We start from the raw sequence: 26915 nt of genomic DNA, 5'->3' as shown, positions 1-26915 counted from the left end.
CTTTCATCACTTCTTAATGTAGCACTTGGAGAGTTGCCTCTCACTCCAGTTACTGGTCTGGCTCCAATAATTTATTGGAGCAGTAGCTTATGTGCAGCATGGCAATAGTTAGTAAACTGGACTCCTTTCACTATAGGATGGCCTTGAATGTGACAGTGCAGGATTTGCTCAATTTCCTTACGATCCTTTTAGGAATTTTCACAGTTGGTTCAAACTTTCCATTTGACTGGGGAGAGCGTGGAGATGACCTGGAATACTGAATTTCCCAAACAATCATGAAGTGACCAAATCCTTCACTTGTTATTGTCACTCATAACATTGTTTTGAACTCCCTAACAACTGAAGTTTACTTGCAGGCATACTATTGGTAGTTGTTGACATCAGCTGATCTAACTCCCGATAGTGAAAAGTAGTCGATAACGAGGAGATAGTCAGTTCCTGTGAACTGTTTACTTCAAACTTCATCCATTATCTGTCTGAGATGATTAGATTACTTACAGTGTGGAAACAGGCCCTTCGACCCAACGAGTCCACACCGACCCTCCGAAGAGCAACCCACCCAGACCCATTCCCCTACATTTACCCATTCACCTAACACTACGAGCAATTTAGGATGTACAGATCATAGAGTGCCTGGATCTGTACAGAAGATGCATAAAGCAAGATCAACATGATTTGAAATTAGAGAGGTCCATTCAGCTGTCTGATAATTGCAAGGAAGAAGCTGTTCTTGAACCTGTTGATGCATGTGTTCAAGCTTCTGTATCTTCTGCCTGATGGAAGAGGTTGGAAGTGGGTAGTACTGGGGTAATGGTGGACAGTGCACTGTGCTCCAAAAGCTAGTGCTTCCAAATAAACCTGTTCAATTATAATCTGGTGTTGTGAGTTTTAACTTTGTTCATCCCAGTCCAGCACCAGCACCTCCAAGTCATGAACTTAATAAAGATCAGTTTGCAATTAAAAACAAGAACCTACCATGTTGACGGTTATTCACATACAGTTTTATTACTTTGGGTTTACAACACAAGCTCACTGACTTTCAAAATCTATGCACCGTACTTCTGAAATATTTTGATAATGGTACTGAGCAGGAGTCAAAACCTTTCATTTGAGGGCCCTTTTGAGATTTTCTCAGTGGCCACGTTTAGAATGTCAGGGTCTCATTTTTCATTCTGATACATTTATTCGGTGATGCAGTCATGTTGGAATATTACCTTCTGCATTTGTGTTGGCGTACAGGGTATTTTGAATCTCATTGAAGCAGAATTAGAAAAATTCACCAGTATCCTCAATGTTGCTCCATTATACTTAAAGGAAAGCATGAATTTCATTGAAACCACAGCATTTAAGCTAGCACAAGTTAACACTCATGGGTTAGCAACTAAATTTCTTCTTAAACAACATCCACACACACACAGCCATCTACCTAAACGTGTTTTTTATGGGTTGGTGAAGTCACAGCTAAGCATTTGCTTGTTTATTTCTAATGCAGTCACTGAAGTTCAATTAATTCACATCGGTTTTGGCATGTAAACCTTTATGAAATATAACTGTTCAGTATAAAATTATCACGTCGGCCATGTGTTCATAACAATAGTGTCCACTATTCTTCTGTTGAAAGTTTAAAACTGTTGTCTCCCATTTGCAGCCCCTCATTCCATCTGCATCCATTCTCCTCACATTGCGGCTGTCTGGATCCCCAACTCAGTAGCCACACAATATTCATGTTTCCTCCAGCCCACTTCCTACAATCCCACTTTCTCAGGCCTTGCTTGATCAGTCCTTACTCCTCTGTCCTCACTTGATCAGGCCTCGCTCCTCCATCCTCACTTGTTCTTGCCCAGGAGCCCCTTCACTGCCACCACCTGTCCAATTATGGTCTCATTATGTCCATTCTATTGACAGAATGAATCTTCTCCCATTGGCTGCCTCTCTCACTTTCTCTATTAATACAATTCTTCTTTCCCTCCCTTTAGTTCTCTTTCTGTACCTTATTTGATTCAGGTTCACCTCTATCCCACCCCCCTGCTGAGTGTTTCACTGTTTCTCTCTCTATCCTTATAATCTCTTGTTACGTTGCAAAACAAACGTTTTTGTCTCACCGGATGCTTGAAGGAATTGTTAACAAACCCAATTCTCCCTCTCTACCCCTCTCCATCCTGATTCAACAGATGAAACCTCTCCCAAATCTTTGTTGTCTAGTTTAACCCTGTTGAAACTTTATTGCTGGAACAGCACAGCAGGTCAGGCAGCATCCAGGGAACAGGAGATTCGACGTTTCGGGCACAGGCCCTTCTTCAGGGCCTGTGCCCGAAACGTCGAATCTCCTGTTCCCTGGATGCTGCCTGACCTGCTGTGCTGTTCCAGCAATAAAGTTTCAACTTTGATCTCCAGCATCTGCAGACCTCACTTTCTCCTAGTTTAACCCTGTCCCCACTGGCTATCACTGATGTTCTTATCAGAGATGAGGTACATCAATCAGTTTGTTAGATGCTTCAGTGCCACAGAAACTGGTGTAAAAACATCAGACTATTCTAGGATGTTTCAGCACAGTAGGATCTCTCTGATGCAGAACAAATTGTTAATGGAAACAGAAACAGGGAAAGCCCATTCCATACTCTCCTTTGCCTGGGAAATAGGTTTAAAACAAAAGTTAGTTTAAAAAATTAGAAATTATTGCTGTTTCATTGTTCTCATATACAGAATTGTTCAAATCAGTTAATCAAAACCATTTTACTTTGTTTCGGCACAAATTATGAATGATAATTGGGAATCCCTGTTTAAAATGGTTACACAACTTTTAATTAATGCAGCATTTTCCAAAATACAGCAGTAAACGGGGGTCTAACACTATCATTTAAAAGATTCTCTATCCCAGATGTTGTTTCACAGGGATTTAACAACTGTATGTGTGACAAAGGTAGAATATACTCCAGAAATTTGGTTAATTTCATAGCCTTGGTAGTGAAACAGAAATGGGAAATATCTGACATTAGAAAACCCGAAGCCAATTATACCCTTGCATTCATCTTTTTGATAACTTAATCTTTTTCTTGTTAGTAACTTCTGCATTAATATTTTAATATTAACAGGCTCCTTTGTAACCCATAATTAACTGCAGCTTCATACTATAACATCAGTGATATTTATTCATTTGCTTATCTCCAAGATTTGAAACATAAGATCAAAATTAGAATAATTAATATAAAGCTGTTATTCTATTGAATTACAGTATCTGTCTCCGTTATCTGCCTGTAAGGAATGTTTTAAAACAGTAGATCTGAAAGGTTCTAACATTGTGTATCAACAAGTTCATTAACAATTTTGACATTTTATCCAAAACAAAATTTTGATCTGCTTTTATCTGCTGACTGTTTCAACTCTCAGCTCCACAGATGTGTTCCTTTGACAGAAATACAGGAGAGAGCAACCCAAGTGATTCACAATTGAAGCCTGTGTTCGATCTAACTCAGTACTGGTCTGTGTGATTTCATCAGTCAGTAAGGGTCGTAACATTGCGTTTCTTGTTCTCATCCTGTAACAACCAGGTGTACACAGTCACATTCAAGCCTGCATGGTCGAGCTGGCCTCTACTTGAAGAGTTGCCTGTGCCAGCAGCTCAGAGGGTCAGTCACCCTTGTATTTTCCCGTGGGAATCACTTTACCTCATTTGAATGAGGGATGAAAGATGTTTAAGACGGAAGGTCCTCTCATGGGTTCCGCTTCTGAAGATTCAGTGTTGTGTGGGCTTTGCTGAAAATGACTTGGAAAATGGACCTGAAACCCGGCTGTTTCCATATCAGAACCAGTGTTTTTTTGTGTGGAGGTACTTTGACATCTCAAGACAATACTGCACCATTCTACTCCTGTGCCTAATGTATAATAGCTGTACTGATGTGTCTTCTGTCACCCACACAATTTTTCCTCTTTCTCTGTTCATCTGCTCAAACCCTCATCCTTTGGTACCTCTAGATGTGGCTATTCCAACACACTTCTGACCTGTCTCTCACATTCTGCCCTCCTTGGATTTGAGATAATCGAAAACTCTGTTATCCAAGTTTTAATGTGCTCCAAGTCCTGTTCATCTATCGTGTTGCTGACCTGTATCAGCTCCAAGTCAAGCGATGCCTTTGAGTTAAAAAGTCCCATCCCCAATTTCAAATATGCTTTCTGGCTTTGCCCCACCATATTTCTGTAAGATTCTCCAGCCCTCAAAAACCTCCTCCATATCTGCTGTCATTTAATTTTAGCTTGTGGAGCACCTTCAGTTGTAATTACCCCACCATTGGTTGCCAGTCCTTCAGTTGCTTAGGCCCAGAGCTCTGGGATTCACTCCCTACATCACTCTGTATCTCTACCTTGTTTGTTTGCTCCCATAAAATGCACTAAATTTGCAGCACGTTTTTCGTGAAGATGGTAGCTCCCGTAGAGAAAACAAATCGAGGAATAGTGAATGCTATTTTTATGAATACTTTGTCTACTGGATAATTTAATATAAATGGTTATACCTCAAAATTGATGTGAATTAGTTGAGGTGCGGTGACTGCATTAGAAATAAATAAGTAAGTGTTTAGTCGGTGCATAGAAAACATTTTTAGGTAGATTGCTCTGTGTGCATAGATGTGTCTCAGTTGTTTAAGAAAATCTTTAGTTGCTAACTTATGCCTGTTAACTTGTCCCACCTTAAACACTGTGTGTCAGTTGAATTCATGCTTTCCTTTAAGTTTAATGGAACAATGATAATTATTGAGGATACTGTTGAATATTTCTAATTCTGCTTCACTGAGATTCCAAATACCCTGTACGCCAACACAAAAGCAGAAGGTAATATTCTTACATGACTGCATCACTGAATAAATGTGTTAGAATGAAAACAATTGAGAAATTTTTTTTTTAGATTAGATTAGATTACTTACAGTGTGGAAACAGGCCCTTCGGCCCAACAAGTCCACACCGACCCGCCGAAGCGCAACCCACCCATACCCCTACATTTACCCCTTACCTAACACTACGGGCAATTTAGCATGGCCAATTCACCTGACCTGCACATCTTTGGATTGTGGGAGGAAACCGGAGCACCCGGAGGAAACCCACGCAGACACGGGGAGAACGTGCAAACTCCACACAGTCAGTCGCCGGAGGCGGGAATTGAACCTGGATCTCTGGCGCTGTGAGGCAGCAGTGCTAACCACTGTGCCACCGTGCCGCCCATCTGATGCATAGGGTAACTTCATTTTTCCAAATACAACTCAACCCCTACTTCCTCTTCAAATAATGTCAGTACCATGGGCTGGAAATTCTTGCAGTAATGTATAACCATTCACCCACTTTTGGGCCTCCCTTTATCGGCAGAAAGTACACTTGAAGTGCAATTACTGTTGTAATTATTTTCTAAATAATCTATTCAGAGAAGTTATTACACACTTCAGGATCAGTTGGGATTGAACCCAGGCCTCCTGTCTCAGACGAAGGGACTCTACCACTGTACCACAAGAGCCTCCTGACATTCAATAAAACCGAAATAAATGTAGCTGTTGGAAAAACTCAGCAGGTCTGGCAGCAGTGAAGTCAGAGTTAAGGTTTTGGGGCCGGTGACCTTTGCTCAGAACTGATGGTAGCAAGAAAAACGTTGGTTTATATGCAGAAGATAGGATGAGGAGAGGAGGTAAGGAGTAAATGATAGGTGAGGATAGATTCCAAAGAGAGAGAAGAACAGTTGGACAGACAAAAGAGTGGATAATGATCTGGCTGAGAGGGTGAATAGCTGTTTATGGAGACTGTTAGTGGCTAACAATAGGTAGTGTGTACTCACAGTCAATATGATAACAAGGCCTGGTGTGTGTGGTAGGGGGCGAGGACATGGGAGAGTTCAGGCCCTAAAATTATTGAATTTGATACTGAGTCCAGAAGACTACAGGGTTCCCAAATGGAAAATGGGGTGTTGTCTTCCAGCTTGTACTGAGCTTTGCTGGAATACTGCAGCAATCCTGAGATAGAGATGTTGGCCAGGGAACAGGGTGGTGTGTTGAAATGACAGGCAACTGGAAGCTCAGGGTCATTTTTGCGGACAGAATGTAGATATTCTGCGAATGGTCACCCAGTCTATGCTTCGTTTCCCCAATGTAGAGGAGATGGCATTGTGAGCAGCGAATGCAGTAGACTAGGTTGTGAGAAGTGCAGGTAAAGTGCTGCGTCACCTGACAGGTATGTTTGGGCTTGGATACTAAAGAGGGAGGAGGTAAATGGGCAGGTATTACACCCTCGGTGATTTCAGGGAGAGGTGCTGTGGGGGTTATTGGGAGTGAAGGAAGAATGGACCAGGGTGTCCCTGGGGGAACGGTCCCTACGAAAGGCAGACAAGAGAGGGAAGGGGAATATGTATCTAGTGGTAGCATCTCATTGGAGGTGATGGAAATGATGGCTGATGATCTTCAATGCTTTTGGGATGGTGTGTAAGGACAATGGGAACCCTATCGCTGTTGGAGGAGGGAAGACAGCGGGTGAAGGCCAAAGTGCAGGAGATGAGTCAGACTCGTTTTAGGGCCGTGTCAACAACGGCGCTGGGGAATCCTCAGTTGAGGAAGAAGGACATTTCGGAGGCTACTTTGTCAAAGTTGGCCTCATCGGAACATATGCGATGGAGACAGATGAGCTGGGAGAATGGAATGGAATCTTGGCAGGAAGCAGGGTTCGAGGATGTATAGTCCAGGTAGCTGTGGGAGTCGGTGGGTTTATAGTAGATTTTAGTGGCCAGTCTATCCCCAGAAATGGCAACAAAGCTGTCAAGGAAGGGAAGGGAGGAGTCAGAGACAGACAGGTGAAAGTGTGACTGGGGTGGAATTAGAAGCAAATTTGATTAACTTTTCCAGTTCCAGATAAGAGAGGGAAGCAGCACCGATGATATCATTGATGTACTGGAGAAAGAGTTGAGGGTGGGGGAATGAAATAGGATTGGAATAAGAAATGTTCCATGCACCCCACAAAGAGACTGGCATAACAGGAACTCCTGGGTAACAATGGCCACTTCTTTGACCTGAAAAACATGAGAGGAGTTGAAAGAGAAGTTGTTGAGATTGAGGATGAACTTGGCCAAGCGGAGGAGGGTGTGGTGAATGGGGCAGTTCAGGCCAGGAAGAAGCAGAGATCCTGGGACCATCATGGTGGTACGTGGACGTCTAAAGGGGTTGCACGTGCATGATAAAGAGGAGGTGGTCTGGAGCGTCAGAGGAATCACAGATGGAGTTTAATTTAGATAAATGCGAGGTGCTGCATTTTGGGAAAGCAAATCTTAGCACAACTTATACACTTAATGGTAAGGTCCTATGAAGTGTTGCTGAACAAAGAGGTCTTGGAGTGCAGGTTCATAGCTCCTTGAAAGTGGAGGCACAGGTAGATAGGATAGTGAAAGCGTTTGGTATGCTTTCCTTTATTGGTCAGAGTATTGAGTACAGGAGTTGCGAGGTCATGTTGTGGCTGTACAGGACATTGGTTAGGCCATTGTTGGAATATTGCGTGCAATTCTGGTCTCCTTCTTTCGGAAAGATGTTGTGAAACTTGAAAGGGTTCAGAAAAGATTTACAAGGATGTTGCCAGAGTTGGAGGATTTGAGTTATAGGGAGAGGCTGAACAGGCTGGGACTGTTTTCCTTGGAGCGTCGGAGGCTGAGGAGTGACCTTATAGAGGTTTACAAAATTATGAGGGGCATGGATAGGATAAATAGACAAAGTCTTTTCCCTGGGGTGGGGGAGTCCAGAACTAGAGGGCATAGGTTTAGGGTGAGAGGGGAAAGATATAAAAAAGACCTCAGGGGCAACGTTTTCACATAGAGGGTGGTACGGGTATGGAATCGTGCTAAGATTTGCTTTCCCAAAATTCAGCACCTCACATTTATCTAAATTAAACTTCATCTGCCACTTCTCAGCCCTTTGGCCCATCTGATCAAGATCCTGTTGTAAGATGAGGTGACCTTTGCTGTCCACTAAACCTCCAAATTTGGTGTCATTTGCAAACTTACTAACTACACCTCTTATGGTCACATCCAAATCTTTTGTATAAATGATAAAAAGTAGTGGACCCAGCACCAATCATTGTGGCACTCCACTGATCACAGGCCTCCAGTCTGAAAAACAACCCTCCACCCCCACCTTTGAGCCAGTTCTGTATCCAAATGGTTAGCTCTCCCTGAATTCCATGAGATCTAACCTTGCTAACCAGTCTCCCATGGGGAACCTTGTCGAACATCTTACTGAAGTCCATATAGATCACATCTAACGCTCTGCCCTCATCAATCCTCTTTGTTACTTCTCAATTAAGTTAGTGAGACATGATTTCTCATGCACAAAGCCATGTTGATTATCCCTAATCAGTCCTTGCCTTTCCAAATATATGTACATCCTGTCCTTAGGATTCCCTCCAACAACTTGCCCACCACTGACTCACAATCTTCTGCTACATTCACTGCTCACAAAGCAGCCTCCTTTTCATGAGGGGAATGAAGTATAGGCTGGGTGACTGCTTTACTGTATATCTACGTTCTGCCTGTAAAAAAGATCCTTAGCTTCAAGTTACCTGCCACTTTAACATACCACTGTGTTCTCTGGCCAACATCTTTGGCTCAGGCTTGCTGCAGTGTTCTAGCGAAACTTAGCGCTGGGGATTCTGCAGTCTTCTGTACTCAATATTGAGTTCAATAATTTTTGGGCCTGAACCCCTCCATGTCCTAGCTCCCTGCCTACACACCAAGCCTTGTTTTCACATAGTCTGGCTTTACACATTACCTATTGTTAGACAGTAAGAGTCTCCATTAACAGCTATTCACTTTCATAGCCAGATCATTATGCACTCCTTTATCTGTCCAACTATTACCCCTCTTCGGGCTCTATCCCCACCTATCATTTACTCTTACTCCCTTCCCTCACCGTCTGCATATAAACTGACATTTTCCTCACTACCATCAGTTCTGAGGAAGTGTCACCAGACCTGAACCACTAACTCTAATTTCACTTCACCGATACTGCCAGACTTGCTGAGCTTTTCCAGCAACTTCGGTTTTTGTAGCCCCTTAGATTCGCTGTTTTATTAGGAAACAAATTCTGAAGCCAGTTTGCATATAGCAAGGCTTTTCAAAGTGCAGTGATTGAGTAATGACTAGATGATTTGCTTTAGCAGTAGGCAAGTGGTTAAGTAGAATGTCTGTTTTCTGTCCTCGTGGCATCTGAAATAAAATCCAAGCTGCAAGGTCCCCAAGTGAAGAATTTTTGCTAAGTTTTAATAAGCAACTTAAAGAATTCAAGATAAGGAAACTGTCTTATTGCAATGTTTGTTTATTTTGGCTCGTGGCCTGTTTTGAAGTGATTTTTTTTAAACTTGTGTGGATTTGGCTGGTTGAGTTTCACAGGTGTAGTGTGTTGTATCAAAATGCCTGCTTGATGAACAGCAAAATGCTAGCGAGCTCTGAGCTGTAATCTATAAGAACACCTCTCTTGTTTGGACATTTTCTCACAACTGGATGAATGAGTTGTCTGCATGACTAAACCCAGCTATTTAGGGATGTCAGAAGGCCCAACTGCATTAGGCCCATTGCTACTACCATGCACCAAGGAACTCCAACTCGTGAATACCCTGATTTGGAAATATATCACCATTCCTTTACTGTCATTGGGTCAAAATCTTGAAATTCCCTCCCTCAGGGGACTGTCGGTCAATCTACAGCATGTGAACTGCAACAGTTCAAGAGGTCAGCTCACCACCACCTTCTCAAGGGGATAACTGTTGTAAATGTAGCCGCACACTGTACACATCTGCATATCACTAACAATCCAAGATTGAACCTACATTTTGCGACTCCAAAGGAGTGTGCCAATGGGACATGCCAACACAACAATAATGTTGTTTGTAATATAGCAATAGCACATGTTCACAGGTGCATTGCTGCCTACAAGCATGTCCAGCATACAGGGAGCCCTGTGCTCTTATGCGTGAAGCAGCAAATGTTAGCTTGCAGGTGCAGCAAGTAATGAAGGAGGCAAATGGAATTTGCTCAGGGGTTGGAGTTAAAAAACAGTGGAATCTTGTTACAGCTGTACAAGGTGATAATGAGGCTGCAACTGGAATACTGGGTGCAGGTTTGGTCCCCGTGTTGAAGAAGGGATGTACTGGCACTGAAGCTGTCTTCCTATTTCCCCCCTCAGTTGAAGCAAAATGCTCAGAGAGACAGTATAGTTTTACCTCCTTCATCTTTATTCTGGGCCCTGGAGGGAGAGAGAACGATCGCCCATGTGCACAGAGACATGACTTCACAGTCTTCTCTGGAAGAGCAGTTTCTTAATGAACTATATAGTCATTTTACAGGGAGGAGCATCCAGATAAGACAACATACATATTAATTGGGTGACTGTTACAATCAGCAAGCATCAACAGTAAAGATTAAGCCATTTGGTGTTACACAATGAATGTTCTTAACCTTAACTGGCTTCACATAATGAATAGTCTTCACCTTGTTAAGTTGACCTTACATACTGAATGCTTCCAATATTTTTAAATGACTCTGCATAATGAATGCTTTTCCACATTGTTAACCCATTACCCTTAACTCCAGCACCCCAGTTCACTGCCAGTTCTTATCTAATCTGCGTCATGCTCAGCTGAACCTCTTGTTTCACAAAACGCAGAACTTAACTCTTTCCCTACCTGCTTATACCCTATGCACATTGTCAAAAGCAGTTCCTGGGATGATGGAGTTGACTTATCGGGGAGGCTAAAGGAGTTTAGAAGAGCAAAGAGCGATCTTATTGAACCAAACAAAAGGGTAGGTGTTAAGCTGGTCAGGCAGCATCCAAGGAGCAGGAGAGTTGACGTTTCAAGTATAAACTCATCTTGAATGAGGGGGTGGCCCAAGGGGGCTGAGAGATAAATGGGAGGGGGGTGGGGCTGGGGGCAGGGTAGCTTGGAATGCGATACCGACCATATTCCCAGCTGCCATCCCCCAGCCCCACCCCCCTCCCATTTATCTCTCAGCCCATTGGCCCACAAGCCTCATTCCTGATGAAGGGCTTATGCCCAAAATGTCGGTTCTCCTCTTTGGATGCTGCCTGACCAGCTGTACTTTTCCAGCACCACACTCTTGGACTGTGATCTCCGGTATCCGCAGTCTTCACTTTTTCCAGGGTAGATGTTGAGACGTGGGAGCATGTTAGTTTGTGGACATAATTACAGAATAAGGGGACTGAGATGGGAAGGAATTTCTTTTGTCAGTGGCTTTCCAAACATAGACTGGGACTGCCATAATGTGTTACCCAATACATTAACAACAGCATGCAATGGAATTTCAGTACTTTACAGTGCTATGAAGAAGTGTGAAACACAGATTTTATTGTACTCTATGTAGTACCCAGTCTTCCTTTCTTTGGTTTTGCCCTTTGAGTTTGACTTTCCCGTTGCAGAGACTCCTTTTCAACCTGATGATACTAGCTGTGCGTATCATCACATGGCTTTAGGAAAACAAAAGTAAGGCTTGTTGTCTTCATGACACTTGATAGCTCAAAAAGGTTAACAGCAAATGAGGTACATAGGAAAGAGCAGCTAATTTACACACAGTAACTATAGCAACATGGATAATGACCAACTAGTCTCTTGTTTTTATGTCGATTCAGGTGCAAACAATACCTATGTTTAACTGTCCTGCTCTTTGTTTTAAATAGTATCCTTAATTTTGTTTTATGTTCACCAGAGCAGGGTAGATGGGGCCTCACTTTATGATGTCTCATTCGAAAGATGGCACCTCCAAAATGAAGCACATCCAGTATGATGCTGGAGTGCCAACTTTGAGCTTTGTGTTCATGACTTAGAGTGGGACTTGAGGAAGAACCCTTTGACACAGAGAAATGAATGCTACCAACTGAATATTCTACTTGTGGTCCATGTGTATGGAAAGGACTGTTACAGCATCATGTTTTCAAATCATTTAGAATACTGTAATTGGAAATGCTACAGTATTCCAATAATATTCACCTTGGTCTATAAGAATGGAAAATATGCCTTCTTGGAGAGTGACGTAAAGTATTTGGACTTCAGAATAACCTTTGTTTTTTTAAAAAAAAAGGAGGACCCCAAAATTCTGGATTGGTTCTACTGATTTTCCCACAAAACACTGGAGGTACCTCCTGTCACTTTTCTGACATGGATCAGTAGAATTTCAGGTAGCCATGTTTAATTTTTGAAGGATAAACTGCTTGATACACTAGTTTCCCTTTCTCTTCCCTTCGTACTCAGTAGCTCCCTTCTTACAGTGATGTCTTTCTTTCTCTGTAGATGAGAGTCTTCTTCATACAGTGAAGAACAATGACTTGCGGCAGGTAAGTCTCATCCGTGGCAAAAACCGTGATATATATTAAAGCCACATTGACCCTGCCACTTGATAATCTTAATAGTACGACAGATCAAAACAGTATTCAGTTGGGGGTTCCATAATAGACTGATTAGCTTGGTCATAAAATGTGGCATCAAAGGTAAAGTGATAGAGTGGATCACTAACTGCTTCAAGGCAGAAAGCAGAGAGTGGGAGTAAAGGGTAGTTATTCAAAGTGACAGGAGATCGGGTATGGTGTTCCACAAGGATCAGTGCTGGGATCACTGCCGTCCACAATTTGCATTAATGATTGGGACTTTGGAATCAAAAACACAAATGTACTGATGATATCACAAGTGACTGTGGGGGGCAAGGAAGCATTATAGTCCATGTTGAAGAAGACTGAAACACATTACAGGAGGATATTAATTATCCTGTAGCTGGGCAAATAATGGGAGTTCAACTCTGATAAATGTGGGGTAGTACTTTTGGTGGAAAGTATCTTGTTGGACAGTGCGGGTCATGCCTCAGAAACCTGGACAATGAGTAAAGATTCTTGAAAGGAGAATAAAGACATTTGAATTGTGAATAGAAGTCGAGGCATTTGAAATGTGGATGCTAAGCTTTTAGCTTTAAATTGCATATACAGAACTTTTAAGCAATGAAGAAATGTTTGAAATTGCAAGAACAAAAACAAAACTCTTTAAAAAATATTACATCTGGAAACAGAAATGTCAATATTTTGGCCATTTGATCAGAGCTGAAGTTACAGAGATCTATTCTAGAGGGAAAAGTAGGGAGGTAACAGAAAGAGGCATCAACCTAGGTGTAGTTAGATGAAGGCTGTCAGTGTGTTTGCAGATGAAATACAATGGCTGTGTGAGGATGCTGCAAGAGAGACAAGTGTGACATACTATGACACCAGATCTATTAATCTCTTTGTTATGTTGATTCAGGGATAAATATTACCATGGACACTGGATAACTGTCCTACTCTTTTTTTTTAAGACAAAGTAGTATGCTGAAATGTTTCCTTACTGGAGCAGAGCAGGTGGGGCCTCAGTTTATTTCTGAAAGGTGGCATCTCCAACAGTGAAGCATGCATCCAGTAAAGTGCCAACTTTGATTTTTGCACTCAGGTCTTAGAGTGGGACTTAAACCAAGAACCTTTTGACACCAAGGCTTGAATGCTACCTACCAAAATTCTACTTGTAGTCCTTATATACCGAAGTATATTGGCAGGAGTAGCTACAAGCAGCAGAGGAAGAGAAGTCCAGGTGAAGTAGAGGAACAAAGAGATCTCAGATACAAATAGGCCAATCATTAAAAGTTGCAACACAAATTAGCAAAGCTATTTTTAAAAAAAATCCCAAACCAGATACTAGGCTCTATTTTTAGAGGAATAGAGTTGCAATATTGGGAAGTTGTGCTCAATCTGTATTGAAACTTGGTTAAATCACGTTCAGCACTGTCTACAGTCTGGGGGAGCTTCGAAATGATGAAAGGTTTTGATAGATTGGATGCGGAGAGAATGTTCCTTCTTTTAGGGAAGTGCATGGCTGGAGGCCGTCAATATAAAATAATGACCAAGAATTCGGTTAGGGAATTCCGACGAGGAAAACGTTAGCCAAAGAGTAGTAATAATGTGGACTGCCACAGGGAGTGCTTCAAGCAAACATTGTGGATACACTGAAAGGGAAATTAGACAAGGATGACTGGGAATAGAATTGGCAGGGAGTAGATAGTTACCGAGGAGTAGGCCTTTCAGGCTGTTGAGCTTGATCCACTATTCAGTTAGATCATACGTGATCACCAAACTCAGTGCCATTTTCCTTCACTATCTCTATATCCCATGATGTTGTTAGTCTCTAGGAGTGTATTGATTTCTATCTTGAACGTGCTTAATGATTGAACTTTCACATTCCTCAGGGATATAGAATTCCAAGGATTCACCACCCTCTGAATAAATCCTTCCTAATCTAAGTCTTCAATGGTCTATCACATATTTTGAGATTATGTCCCCTGTTCCTAGACTTGCAAGCCTTGGGAAACATCAACATCTGCCCTGTCACATCAAGGTCACCCTGATTCTTCGGAAAGATAGGGAATAGAGGTCCAATCTCCTCAAACTTTCATACATACCGTTCCAGGAATCTTCACTGTGCTTCCTTTATGGCAAGTATATTCCACCTTTAGAAAATGGGGACCAAAGTTGTACACAGTTCTCCAGGTCTGGTCTCAACAAGGGTCTATAAAACTTAGCAAAACAATTTTACTCTTATACTCAAATCCCTGCGTTATGATGACCGGCATTCAATTTTCTTCCTCATTGCACCTACACCTGCCTGCTAACTTTTAGTAATCCATCAGCAAGGACACCCTTTGGTCAAATGCACTCTGTGACCTCTCACCATTTAAGGAAAATTCAGCATTTCTGTTCTCTTTCAACCAAAGTGGTAGATTTTGATGAGAGAGATAGAGGAAGGCTTGAGTGGAACATAAGCATCAGGGTAGATGGTTAGGTGGAATTTAACGATGAATGCAGCCCTTGTACCGTCACTAGTGTGTGGCCAGACAAACGTGACCTTGAGACATATAAAGAGATGTTCTGAACAAGGGTCATTGGACCCAAAACTTTAACTCTGCACAGATGCTGCCAGGCCAGCCAAGCTTTTCCAGCAATTTCTGTTCTTGTGTAAAGAGACATTAGGGTCAGGTTTAGTCAAGAGATTTTAAGGTGCATTTGAAAGGAAAAATAGAGGCATAGGAGCAGGTCAGGATGGAATTCCAGACGTCAGGGCTCTAATCAATCAAGGCAACTTTGGTACGCATGGAAGTTACAGATACTCAAGAAGCCAGAGCTAGAGGAAGCAAAATGTCTTGGAGATTTGTAGGGCTGCAGGAGGTTACAGAACTAGAGTTAGAACTGTGGGATGCCAGAGAGCAATTCAGAATGCTCAGATGTCGTTCCAGATTTCTGCTGTTCTAACTATGGTTCTTTGTGGCTTTATATGGAAACATCTGTTTGAGTCCTGAGAATAAATTAACCTGCCAATTGATTTTGGCAAGGCACAAAGGCATTTTGAATGTTCCTCTGACCTGCCTGCACTGCTTTCAAATTTCAAGGCCGAGTCTCTCATTTATGTTATAACACATCTATATTATTTGGGGACCCTTTTTTTTGTGTAAACTACTATGTTGTGTAATTGGAAGTCATTATTTCCTATGAGAAAGTCTAAGGGAAAAGAATGAATACTTGTTCCAGAGAGTCACCTTCTTTCAGCAGATTCGATACAGTGTTGTTACATTTGCAAGACCCTTTAAACGTATCCTCATAAGAAGGACAACTATATCAATTTACCTTTTCTTTATTACTGTTTTGTTCTAGGTCCACCATTTTGAACAAACTGACACAAGGGTTTTACTTTATATAGAATTAACAGTACATCGACTTGTGCCAAATTTGACCATCAACACGAATCTCTCTTCACCCTACTTCATCCAACTATTTCATTATAAAAATGTGGCTTTTTTCACCACAAACAAAATCTAATTCCCTTTTACACCTGTGAATGCTACAAACCTAACCAATAAAGCCTTCATCAGGTAAACTGATAAAAGACAAGGTCAGGGCTGAAATCAAGTAACATATAATGTTTGAACACCTTTTGAAAAACTCATGAAAGTAAAATCTCTGGAATCGTTTAAGAAGATGGTAAATTTATGAACTTAAAGAATGCTCCGTGACTATAAAGTACTTTGCGAGATCCTACGGTCACAAAAGGCACTATATAAATGCAATTAGTTTCTTTGACTCACCTTTATACATTTCATAGCTTGTAGATTTATATTTTCTAAGTATTGTCAATTTAAAACATAGCTCTCATACAAGGGGATCCTCATAGGTAAAGTCCTTTTAGTTACTAATAATTGTCTCCTGTTTTGCTCAGGTTCTTACTGGATCACCTTTGTTTTCTAAAGGAAATTATGATTCCTTTTCATAGGTGCTTGATTGTATCATTCAAAAACCTACTGTACAGAAAATAAACTGTTGAAGGAAAGGGACTTTGTGTCAATTTTGCATGGAAGATAATTCCTTGAACAGCAGTGAGGTGAATTAAGCAGCTAATTTGAATTTGGGGGTATTAGTTGAGGAAGGAACATTGGCAACACTTTTATTGACTGGGGCTATAATAAAGTCAACAATACAGGCCACAGAACAGGATTGGGATAGTTTTCAGTTAGGAGGGAAGGCCTAAGCACTCACTGACAGCATCTTAGGTGGACAGTCCTTGATGTTCCAACCATTACAACTAATGGGTGGAAAATGTCAGACTGTGTGATCCATAATGTGCTGGGAGCAACTGAACGTGGAAGCCCATTCCTCAAGTGTCTTCACAAGTTATTTAGGGTCAGCTAGTCTGGTGAAGGCATTGAGCAGAACAGCTAAAATGGAAGCAGAAGTAACTGTCCATGAATCAGTCTGAGGAACTGCCAATAACTTCGGAGTGCTTTTACAGAATATCACATGAACTGTTGAAGTGACAAGTAGAACAGAAAGGGATGAGCCAAGTTTAGCCTAGCATAAAGCGAAACCTTGAAACATATCATTACGGCAGAGGAACAGGACAGAACTCAAATATGGGATGAATAGATGGAAAGTAGTATATCTCATAAAGCATCTGCAGCTGGATTGTGTAAACTGCCATTAATCTCCTTCCCATTCGCTGTTAATGTAGAAAGATTTATGCAGTTCCAGTGAACTGAGCTCCTTTGCATTGTACAGAATATCTAATCCACGCTATACGTACATTAATTTTACAGTTACGGGAATTGCATAAATCCGGGGCTGATCTAATGTTTCGCGATTCTGAAGGCCGCACCTTACTGTATCACGCTGTCACCGTTGGAAGCAAAGAGATTGTGAAATATATCCTTGATAATGGTAAGAGGCTAACCAACTGCAAAGTACCCACTGCAAAACCCTTCTATCCTGACTGCTGCCAGTTGTAAATGTCATAATCATAACTCTCAGTTGATTTTGCTTCAAAGTTATTGAGGTAAATCCCCATTGGCTTATAGGAAGCATGTTTCATTTATTCTTTAACTATTTGGTTGAAACTTGAATGGTTCATTTGGCACTAGTCAGCTTCATAATATGTGTGGAACTGTGCCTCATCAGATGCAAGTGATTGTGGGCCACCAAAATGTCATTCTAATTCAGCTCCTCTCATAAGAAGTAGGGAACAGGAGTTGTCTGTTCAGCTCTTCAAGATTGATTCACCATTCAAAACGTTCGTGGCTGATCTGACAGGTCCACTTTCCTGCCCTTTCCCTGGAACCCTTGATTCCCTGACAGATTAAGAATCTGTCTGTCTCAGCCTTAAATATAATCAAGCACTCTAACCCACAGCTCTCTATGGCAAGGAGCCCCAAAGATACTTAACCTTCTGAGCGAAGAAGTACATGCACATCTTGGTCTTAAATTGGCACCCCTTTATTCTGAGACTATGCCCTCTGGTCCTACACTCTGCCATGAAGGGAAACATTCTCTCAGCATTTACCCTGTCAAGCCCTTTAAGAACTCTGTATGTTTCAATAAGATCCAATCACATTCTCCTAAACCCCAGTGAGTAGAGTTCCAACCTGATTCACCTTTTCTCTTAAAACAATCCTCCAATTGAGGGTTCATCCTAGTGAAACTTCTCTGAACTGTCTGTAATGAAATAATATCTTGCCTTAAATAAGGGGGCCAAAACTGCTCACAGTGCTCCAGCTGTGGTTCCGCCAGCACTTTGTAGAGTTGCAGTAACGTTTCCCTACTCTTATACTCTAATCTGCTTGAAATAAGGGCCAACATTCCTTTAGCCTTCCTGATTACCTGCTGAACCAGTGTGCTAGCTTTCTTGTTTCATGCACAAGTACCTCCAAATCCTTTGCGTTTGCAGCTTTTTGCTGTTTTTCTCCATTTAGATAATACTGTTGGTTAGCCCTGGTTGGTTTATCAATCTCTTTGAATCATCCTAATTGTCTAATGTTACAATAATAATAGGGTAATTGTCTAATCAGAGCAATCATCCTCTCTTAGTTACTCCACATCAGATCAGATATGTAACATGGAAAGCTCCAGGGTAAAGAGCTTTACAAACCACAGTTACCATATCACCTTTCCTCCTAATCATAATGCACTCACTATATGTCTTGTGCCAAAGTGCATCAATTGCCTCCTAGATTTTTTTCTTTTTTTTCTTGCAGACAGTGTTCTCCATTTTCATAGAATCCCCACAGTGTGGAAGGAGGCCATTCAGCCCATTGAGTCCACACCGCATCCCATCCAGATGCACCCCATCCCACCCCCCACTCTGTAACCCTGCATTTCCCATGGCTAATCCACCCAGACTGTGGGAGGAAACGGGAGCACCTGGAGGAAACCTTTGCAGACATAGGGAGAATGTGCAATGTCGACACAGACAGTCACCCGAGCGTGGAATCAAACCCGGGTCCCTGGCACTGAGGCAGCAGTGCTAACCACTGAACCACTGTGTGCCACCCTTTTGGCCTGAGAGGTGCCATTAAAAGAAGGATATTTGCCCACAGTACATTGGGCATGGGCGAGTGAATACTCAGTTGCCTGATGAGGCACTAAAAGTGGATGAGAGGAGGATTGGACTGAGCTTTCTATTGAGTAACCTTTATCAGTGCATTAAGTAATATTTCACTTTTTCTCTCTTCAAGCTTCTCCAGAGATACTGGATTTAACAGAGAAGGAGAAGTAAGTTTACCACTTTGTTTTCTATAAACAGAAGAACTCTTAACCTTACTGTCGAAGTTAATTGCTTTGCATATTTGGAATCAAATGTTGGAGTTTAAGGACTCAAAATGAGGTTGTATTTGGACATTCCACAATAAGTGGAAGGAGTCTATCATCACTTTCAAATAACATATGCCATAGTCAGTTGAGGTCTGCATTTTTGGGGTTATACTGAACACCATGTTTAAGTTCTTGTTTGAGCATTCAAATCACGTTAAAAAATGCTCAGTCTAATATTTTAATAAAGACCCTATGCTCATCTTAAGTCCTTTTATGAAATCTCATAACATGCAGTGTAAAAGGATAGAATGGGAGAAATTTTTTCTTGCCAAGTATGTAGGGTATGATAGAATCAGGAAGAGATAAAGACAATAAGATAAAGAATGCCAATCACTAAGATCGTAAATCTGTGCCTTCCCATGATGGCCTGCATGGCATTGGCCTCATATAGCCATGGATTTCTACTGTATGCTTGCTGTGTGTGACCTTCTGCTGCAAGAAGGGAATATAGATTTAAATATTATAATGTTAATGGCATTCTTGTGTGGTGTTCTGAGAATGCTTATCATGGTAGTTATATGTTACGTTGAAATTTAAAAGTGTAGGAAGGTGAGGATTCCAGTAGTGATGGTGGTGGGAAGTGCAGAATGCAAGAGTGGCAAGTTGAGGTGGTGGTGAAGTGAATTGGGTGCAGTCTGTGTAGAGAAGCAGGAAAGCAGTAAGGCACAGGTTGAGAGAAGCCTTTGTTCTTACTTTGACAGTTCTGCTAAAATCATTGAACATCTTTCTGCAATGCAGCTGTGTCTTGGTAACTGAGGCTCCTGGCATTGATCACTTCTGCACCCCCTTTTTAGTGGTAGCAGTTTGATTTTCAGCCCTGTGGAAGGAACAGAATAATTCTCCTCCTGGGAACCTAATACAACTATTTTTTTTTAGATTACTTACAGTGTGGGAACAGGTCCTTCAGCCCAACAAGTCCACACCGACCCGCCGAAGCGCAACCCACCCAGACCCGTTCCCCTACATTTACCCCTGCACCTAACGCTGCGGGCAATTTAGTATGGCCAATTCACCTAACCTGCACATTTTTTGGACTGTGGGAGGAAACCGGAGCACCCGGAGGAAACCCACGCAGACACGGGGAGAATGTGCAAACTCCACACAGTCAGTCACCTGAGGCGGGGAATGAACCTGGGTCTCTGGCGCTGTGAGGCAGCAGTGCTAGCCACCGTGCCGCCCATAGGCATTTCTCAACATAAGCATTCGCTTCTGCCTGTTCTGAGCATAGATCACCCTTTAGGAGGTTCTACCCCAATTTCCTAGCACATAAATGGGCGGCACGGTGGCACAGTGGTTAGCACTGCTGCCTCACAGCGCCAGAGACCTGGGTTCAATTCCCGCCTCAGGCGACTGTGTGGAGTTTGCACATTCTCCCCGTGTCTGCATGGGTTTCCTCCGGGTGCTCCGGTTTTCTCCCACAGTCCAAAAATGTGCAGGTTAGATGAATTGACCATGCTAAATTGCCGCAGTGTTAGGTGAAGGGGTAAATATAGGGGAATGCGCTATATAGGTGGGTTGCACTTCGGCGGGTCAGTGTGGACTTGTTGGGCCAAAGGGCCTGTTCCCACACTAAGTAATCTAAAAAAAATCTAAATCTCCACATCAAAGAAGTGCACAGCCAGTGAATTGCACACATCTTGTTGAGATGATGTTGCTATTGTCACCAGCTTCATTTGATTATGTGAACAAACATGCAATGTGCTGTCTTGTCACGTTTCCCTCCCCCTCTGGTTCAGTTTCAGATATGATCAACTTTCTAGGCCTTAGCATTTAGACTTACTGCTGTTTCCTCACTAATTTTACAATGTCACTCCCAAAGTTGATCTTTCAGAAGATGTTGGGGAGGTGGGGTGGGGTGCAAATAATTTTCATTTAACCAACTGACAGTTGTCTGACATATAATATTAATAATAAAGTATATGATAGCTGTGAAAAGCACTGATTTCTTCTCCTGTAGATCTGATTTATCAACAGCTGCTGTTTTATAGGAGACCAGGTGAAGCATGGTTCCTCCTGTTTACTGATTACACACCTTCCAAAAACTGGCACAGAACAGCTTTACCTTAGAAACCTCAACCCCCAACCTGTCGACCTCCCTGTTAGGCTGTGGCTTCTGATCCAGGGAAACTGAGAGATAGGGAAAAAAGAATGAGGGGTTAATATCTCTAAAATAAAATAGCAAGTCAGAACCTTTGCTAGAAAGGTGAGAGCCCAGTATTGCTGCAGCAGCATATGTTTAGTACTGGGATCCTGACCGAGGACACTGTTGAGAGTGATTCCACTGTGGGGTCTCCGATTTCGAAATATAAAGTCAGACGTATGATTTCTGTTTGCAGTGGTGAGACGGTCCTACACAAAGCAGCTGCTCTCCGACATCGAACCATATGTCACTTTCTTGTGGAAGCTGGTGCTTCACTAATGAAGACTGATTTGCAGGTAATCGCTGTAGCTTTGGTACCAGGATGAAATGCTAAGACTTTTTTTCAGTAATGACCACTAATACACTTCAAGTGAAATGGTGACTGTAATTTGGGTGATCCATTTCTCCGTGGGCTAGTAGCTACAAGATATTTATTGAGATAGAAAAACAAACACTTTGGAGGAAAAGGGTATGGAAGATATAGACTGTAGGGAAATAGATGGTGACATCTTGCAAAATGTCCAGATTACAGAGGAGGAAGTGCTGGATGTCTTGAAACGGTTAAAGGTGGATAAATCCCCAGGACCTGATCAGGTGTACCCGAGAATTCTGTGGGAAGCTAGAGAAGTGATTGCTGGGCCTCTTGCTGAGATATTTGTATCATCGATAGTCACAGGTGAGGTGCTGGAAGACTGGAGGTTGGCAAACGTGGTGCCACTGTTTAAGAATGGTGGTAAGGACAAGCCAGGGAACTACAGACCAGGGAGCCTGACCTCAGTGGTGGGCAAGTTGTTGGAGGGAATCCTGAGGGACAGGATGTACATGTATTTGGAAAGGCAAGGACTGATTCGGGATAGTCAACATGGCTTTGTGCGTGGGAAATCATGTCTCACAAACTTGATTGAGTTTTTTGATGAAGTAACAAAGAAGATTGATGAGGGCAGAGCAGTAGATGTGATCTATATGGACTTCAGTAAGGCGTTCGACAAGGTTCCCCATGGGAGACTGATTAGCCAGGTTAGATCTCACGGAATACAGGGAGAACTAGCCACTTGGATACAGAACTGGCTCAAAGGTAGAAGACAGAGGTTGGTGGCGGAGGGTTGTTTTTCAGACTGGAGGCCTGTGACCAGTGGAGTGCCACAAGGATCGGTGCTGGGCCCTCTATTTTTTGTCATTTACATAAATGATTTGGATGCGAGCATAAGAGGTACAGTTAGTAAGTTTGCAGAAGACACCAAAATTGGAGGTGTAGTGGACAGCGAAGAGGGTTACGTCAAGATTACAACAGGATCTTGACCAGATGGGCCAATGGGCTGAGAAGTAGCAGATAGAGTTTAATTCAGATAAATGCGAGGTGCTGCATTTTGGGAAAGCAAATGTTAGCAGGACTTATACACTTAATGGTAAGGTCAGAGGGAGTGTTGCTGAACAAAGAGACCTTGGAGTGCAGGTCCATAGCTCCTTGAAAGTGGAATGGCAGGTTGATAGGATAGTGAAGAAGGCGTTTGGTATGTTTTCCTTTATTGGTCAGAGTATTGAGTACAGGAGTTGGGAGGTCATGTTGCGGCTGTACAGGACATTGGTTAGGCCACTGTTGGAATATTACGTGCAATTCTGGTCTCCTTCCTTTCGGAAAGATGTTGTGAAACTTGAAAGGTTCAGAAGAGATTTACAAGGATGTTGCCAGGGTTGGAGGATCTGAGCTCGAGGGAGAGGCTAAACAGGCTGGAGCTGTTTTCCCTGAAGCGTCGGAGGCTGAGGGGTGACCTTATAGAGATATACAAAATTATGAGGAGCATGGATAGGATAAATAGGCAAAGTCTTTTCCCAGGGGTTGAGGAGTCCAGAACTAGAGGGCATAGGTTTATGGTGAGAGGGGAAAGATATAAAAGAGACCTAAGGGGAAACCTTTTCATGCAAGGGTGGTACGTGTATGGAATGAGCTACCAGAGGATGTGTTGGAGGCTGGTACAATTGCAACATTTAAGAGGCATTTGGATGGGTATATGAATAGGAAGGGTTTGGAGGGATATGGGCCGGATGCTAGCAGGTGGGACTAGATTGGGTTGGGATATCTGGTCGGCATGGACGGGTTGGTCCGAAGGGTCTGTTTCCATGCTGTACATCTCTATGACTCTATAATTCCCACTGTCAACCCCTCCCCATACTTCAGATGGCTCTAATACTACAGAACCTCAGCTCTTCAATGCAGTTGATTGGTTTGTTTCCAGGAGCAGTTAGGCTTCCACCTCTTTGGTATGAGACAAGAGTCACATATTGATCAGCCGTGTGAAGGCAGCAAATTTCCTTCCTAAAAACACTGAATTAACTAATGGGTTCTTACACCCACTTCACACTCACTTTTACTGACATTAACTTCATACTTTTATATTTTCATAAGGAAATTTACATTCTTAAACTGTCATGGTGGGATTGAACTCTCTGTTTCTGAATTAATTGATTTACTATTTCAGAATCACTGCCGTACTTGTGTAAAATTTCATTGCCAAACTGCCAATTTTGCATACTTTCCACCCCTCCAAGTGCTGTTCCTCTGCTGTAAGGTATTGTTCACGGTATGTTGCAGGGATTAATGGTTGTCAATTGAAGAATTGACAAATTTAAGTTCTCATTAGATGTGCTATTAGCCACTGAGAATTTATAAAGTTACAAATCTCACAACACCAGGTTATAGTCCAACAGGTTTAATTGGAAGCACACTAGCTTTCGGAACGACGCTCCTTCGTCAGGTGGTTGTGGAGAACACAATTGTAAGACACATAATTTATAGCAAAAGTTTACAGTCTGATGTTATTGAAATTATACATTCAAAAATACCTTGATTGTTTGTTAAGTCTCTCATCAGTTAGAATGTAACCTTTAAAAAAGGTTTTTATGATTTACATATGAAAGAAGTGAAACTATCATGTCATTCGAACAGATGAGAGAATATTCTACTTTTGGTCCCTTCTACAGAAGGGACTGTTGGAGCATCACGTTTTCAAATCATTTAGAATACTGTAATTGGAAATGCTGCAGTATTCCAATAATATTCACTTGGTCTATAAGAATGGAAAATATGCCTTCTCATGTAACATTGTTGCTCATATAATAAGTAGCAACTAGCATTCATTGAATACACTATTGTTTTACATCATGACAGAAGAATGGCTTTGTTGTAACACTTGGAATATGTTATTGTGCTCAGATAAGTGCATGAAGCCCTGGATTCAAGATTCCAACTTTGGGCTGGTCATATCAGTCACTGATTTCCAATATCACTTTCCAGTTCCTTTTCTTCCACCTTCTGCTGACGTGCATCTCCCAGTCTGGTCTTTCCAGAATTATGGGAGTGAAATACCCAGGGTAAAGCCAGGAGTGAGGATAGTTAACAGGAAATGAGTGCTGACCTGTGTAGTGCAACACTGGAATGATTCTCTGCCACCTGTTCTCGGATTGTGGCTTCCTCCTGTCTCCTGGAAATGGCAGAATGGGTCTGCACTATTTGCCTTCAACTAGTCAATTCTAGGTGGACATACACAGCATTCAGTTTTGGAGTTGCCACAGCTCTGGGAATGTTGCTGTCAGATTTCATGAACAAGTTGCCAACTTGGAAGACAAGACTGTGTAACTTGAGGAAATTCATTTGTATTCTATAGTTCTCATCCAATTCAAATTCAACTCTTTGTATTAGAGAAATCAATGGCTTTAACCCCTCCCCCTACCTCCCCTTACAAAATCTGATGCTTTAAAGACATGTCTTGTGAACAGAGTATTCAAAGTAAAGTGGTTATAAAGATGGTGCAGTGCCCCATGCCTGTTCCATGTTAGAGTAAATGTTTAGTCAGCCACTTCTTCTATGGCTCATGCTGACACACTTCAAACAGGAAAAGACACTTAAAGGTGGAGTATGTGGAGCAAACTTTACACAGCCTAAGTGATCCATCAAAATCTGTGCGGAGAGTAGCATTTCAGTTTCTGTGTCTTTCACATCCTCCAAAATAACTGTTGAGAAGCATGTTCTTTCGAGCACCTTGGTTTGCCTATATCAAAGATACATATCACGGCAAGGCTTCATGATGCATCTATTCCTAAATCCTTTTGAAAACAAGCAGTTCACATGAACAGCTGCAGTTGCTGTCTTCAGAAATTTTACTCTCAAATAAGATTTGCTGACCTAATTGTCCAATTATTATTTGAGGCATTATTTTGTTTATAACTTACTTTCTATGATGTTCTTCTATGTTATTTATATCTTAAAAGAGGGAGGAATGCTTTTAATTCCAGTGTGCCCTCACCCTCATTTTTTTTAAGTTTACTTGTAAACTTTGTCAACTGTCTCACCCTTTACGTAAAAGGACTAACTTAATCCCTAATTCCTGATGAAGGGCTTTTGCCTGAATCGTCGATTTTCCTGCTTCTCGGATGCTCCCTGACCTGCTGTGCTTTTCCAGCACCACTCTAATCTTAACCTCATCCCAGTCCCAATAAAGCAATTTAGGTAGTGTTGTATGATTACACCCCTTCTTACAACAACAAGTGTTGCTGTTGACTTATGCCTACTCTTGATGAGATTAGCAGTTTCTTCAAGTAATTATGGGTAAGGACTGACAGACATCTTGAGAATGTTATATGTTTGATGTCTTGGAAAGTTAAGGGTTAATAAACCAACTTCCTTGCAACTTCCCAATATGGAACAATCGCCGGGTGCTCTGGGAAGAAGGCTTATTGCACCAGTCATATACTATAATTGTCGAAGATTAATGCTCTGCCTAACACCTATTTCCTTGCACAAGCATTTCTTGTAGATAATACCCAGCCATTAAAAGCAGAAATTAAGCGATAATTTGTTCTCAGCTGGTGTGAGATTTGGCAAAAGACCACATCAGTCAAACCGAAGGAAAATCAGAGGTGAACATTAAATGGAAAAGGGGAAAAAAAGCATCAGTGAAAGCAGTTTGCTGTAAAAAGCTTATAACGGAGTTATCCTCAGTAATAAACAGTTCACAAGATTCAAAGTTTGTGAGAAGATTTGTAGCTCGGGTGCTCGTTGTTATGGTTCAGTTCGCCGAGCTGGGAATTTGTGTTGCAGACGTTTCGTCCCCTGTCTAGGTGACATCCTCAGTGCTTGGGAGCCTCCTGTGAAGCGCTTCTGTGATGTTTCCTCCGACATTTATAGTGGTTTGTACCTGCCGCTTCCAGTTGTCAGTTCCAGCTCTCCGCTGGTATATTGGGTCCAGGACAGCTGGAACTGACAACCGGAAGCGGCAGATTCAAACCACTATAAATGCCGGAGGAAACAACACAGAAGCGCTTCACAGGAGGCTCCCAAGCACTGAGGGTGTCACCTAGTCAGGGGACGAAACGTCTGCAACACAAATTCCCAGCTCGGCGAACAGAACCACAACAAGTTCACAAGATTGCTCACTTCCCTGCTGGGATTCCTGACTCTTGCTTCCTCTCATTAATCGGCCATTGTATATGGTGAGATTTCTCCTGAGGCAGTCCGTTTGCTTTTACTGCCCTTCACCCCCCTCTCCAAATATTTACTGTGC

The 26915-nt window shown here is 42.1% G+C and overlaps 1 protein-coding gene across 8 annotated transcripts in view; it reads left to right on the top strand.

The window, feature by feature from the left end:
• dgkza (diacylglycerol kinase, zeta a) overlaps nucleotides 1-26915 on the top strand; it is a 553752-nt gene that overhangs the window by 503017 nt on the left and 23820 nt on the right. For all 8 annotated transcript variants that reach the window (XM_087996765.1, XM_087996764.1, XM_087996762.1 and 5 more), the window contains 4 exons: nucleotides 12310-12353; nucleotides 17171-17291; nucleotides 19082-19118; nucleotides 21554-21653. In XM_087996765.1, coding sequence (XP_087852891.1) covers nucleotides 12310-12353; nucleotides 17171-17291; nucleotides 19082-19118; nucleotides 21554-21653 — 302 coding nt within the window. The remainder of the gene's footprint in view (nucleotides 1-12309; nucleotides 12354-17170; nucleotides 17292-19081; nucleotides 19119-21553; nucleotides 21654-26915) is intronic.

The sequence above is a fragment of the Chiloscyllium plagiosum genome, unplaced genomic scaffold (genome assembly GCF_037043375.1).
Source record: "Chiloscyllium plagiosum isolate Xiang-an unplaced genomic scaffold, Cpla_swu_hap1 HiC_scaffold_18, whole genome shotgun sequence".
NCBI lineage: Eukaryota > Metazoa > Chordata > Chondrichthyes > Orectolobiformes > Hemiscylliidae > Chiloscyllium > Chiloscyllium plagiosum.
Note: the sequence above shows the minus strand (reverse complement) of the source record. Positions and strands in the feature narration are given on the sequence as shown.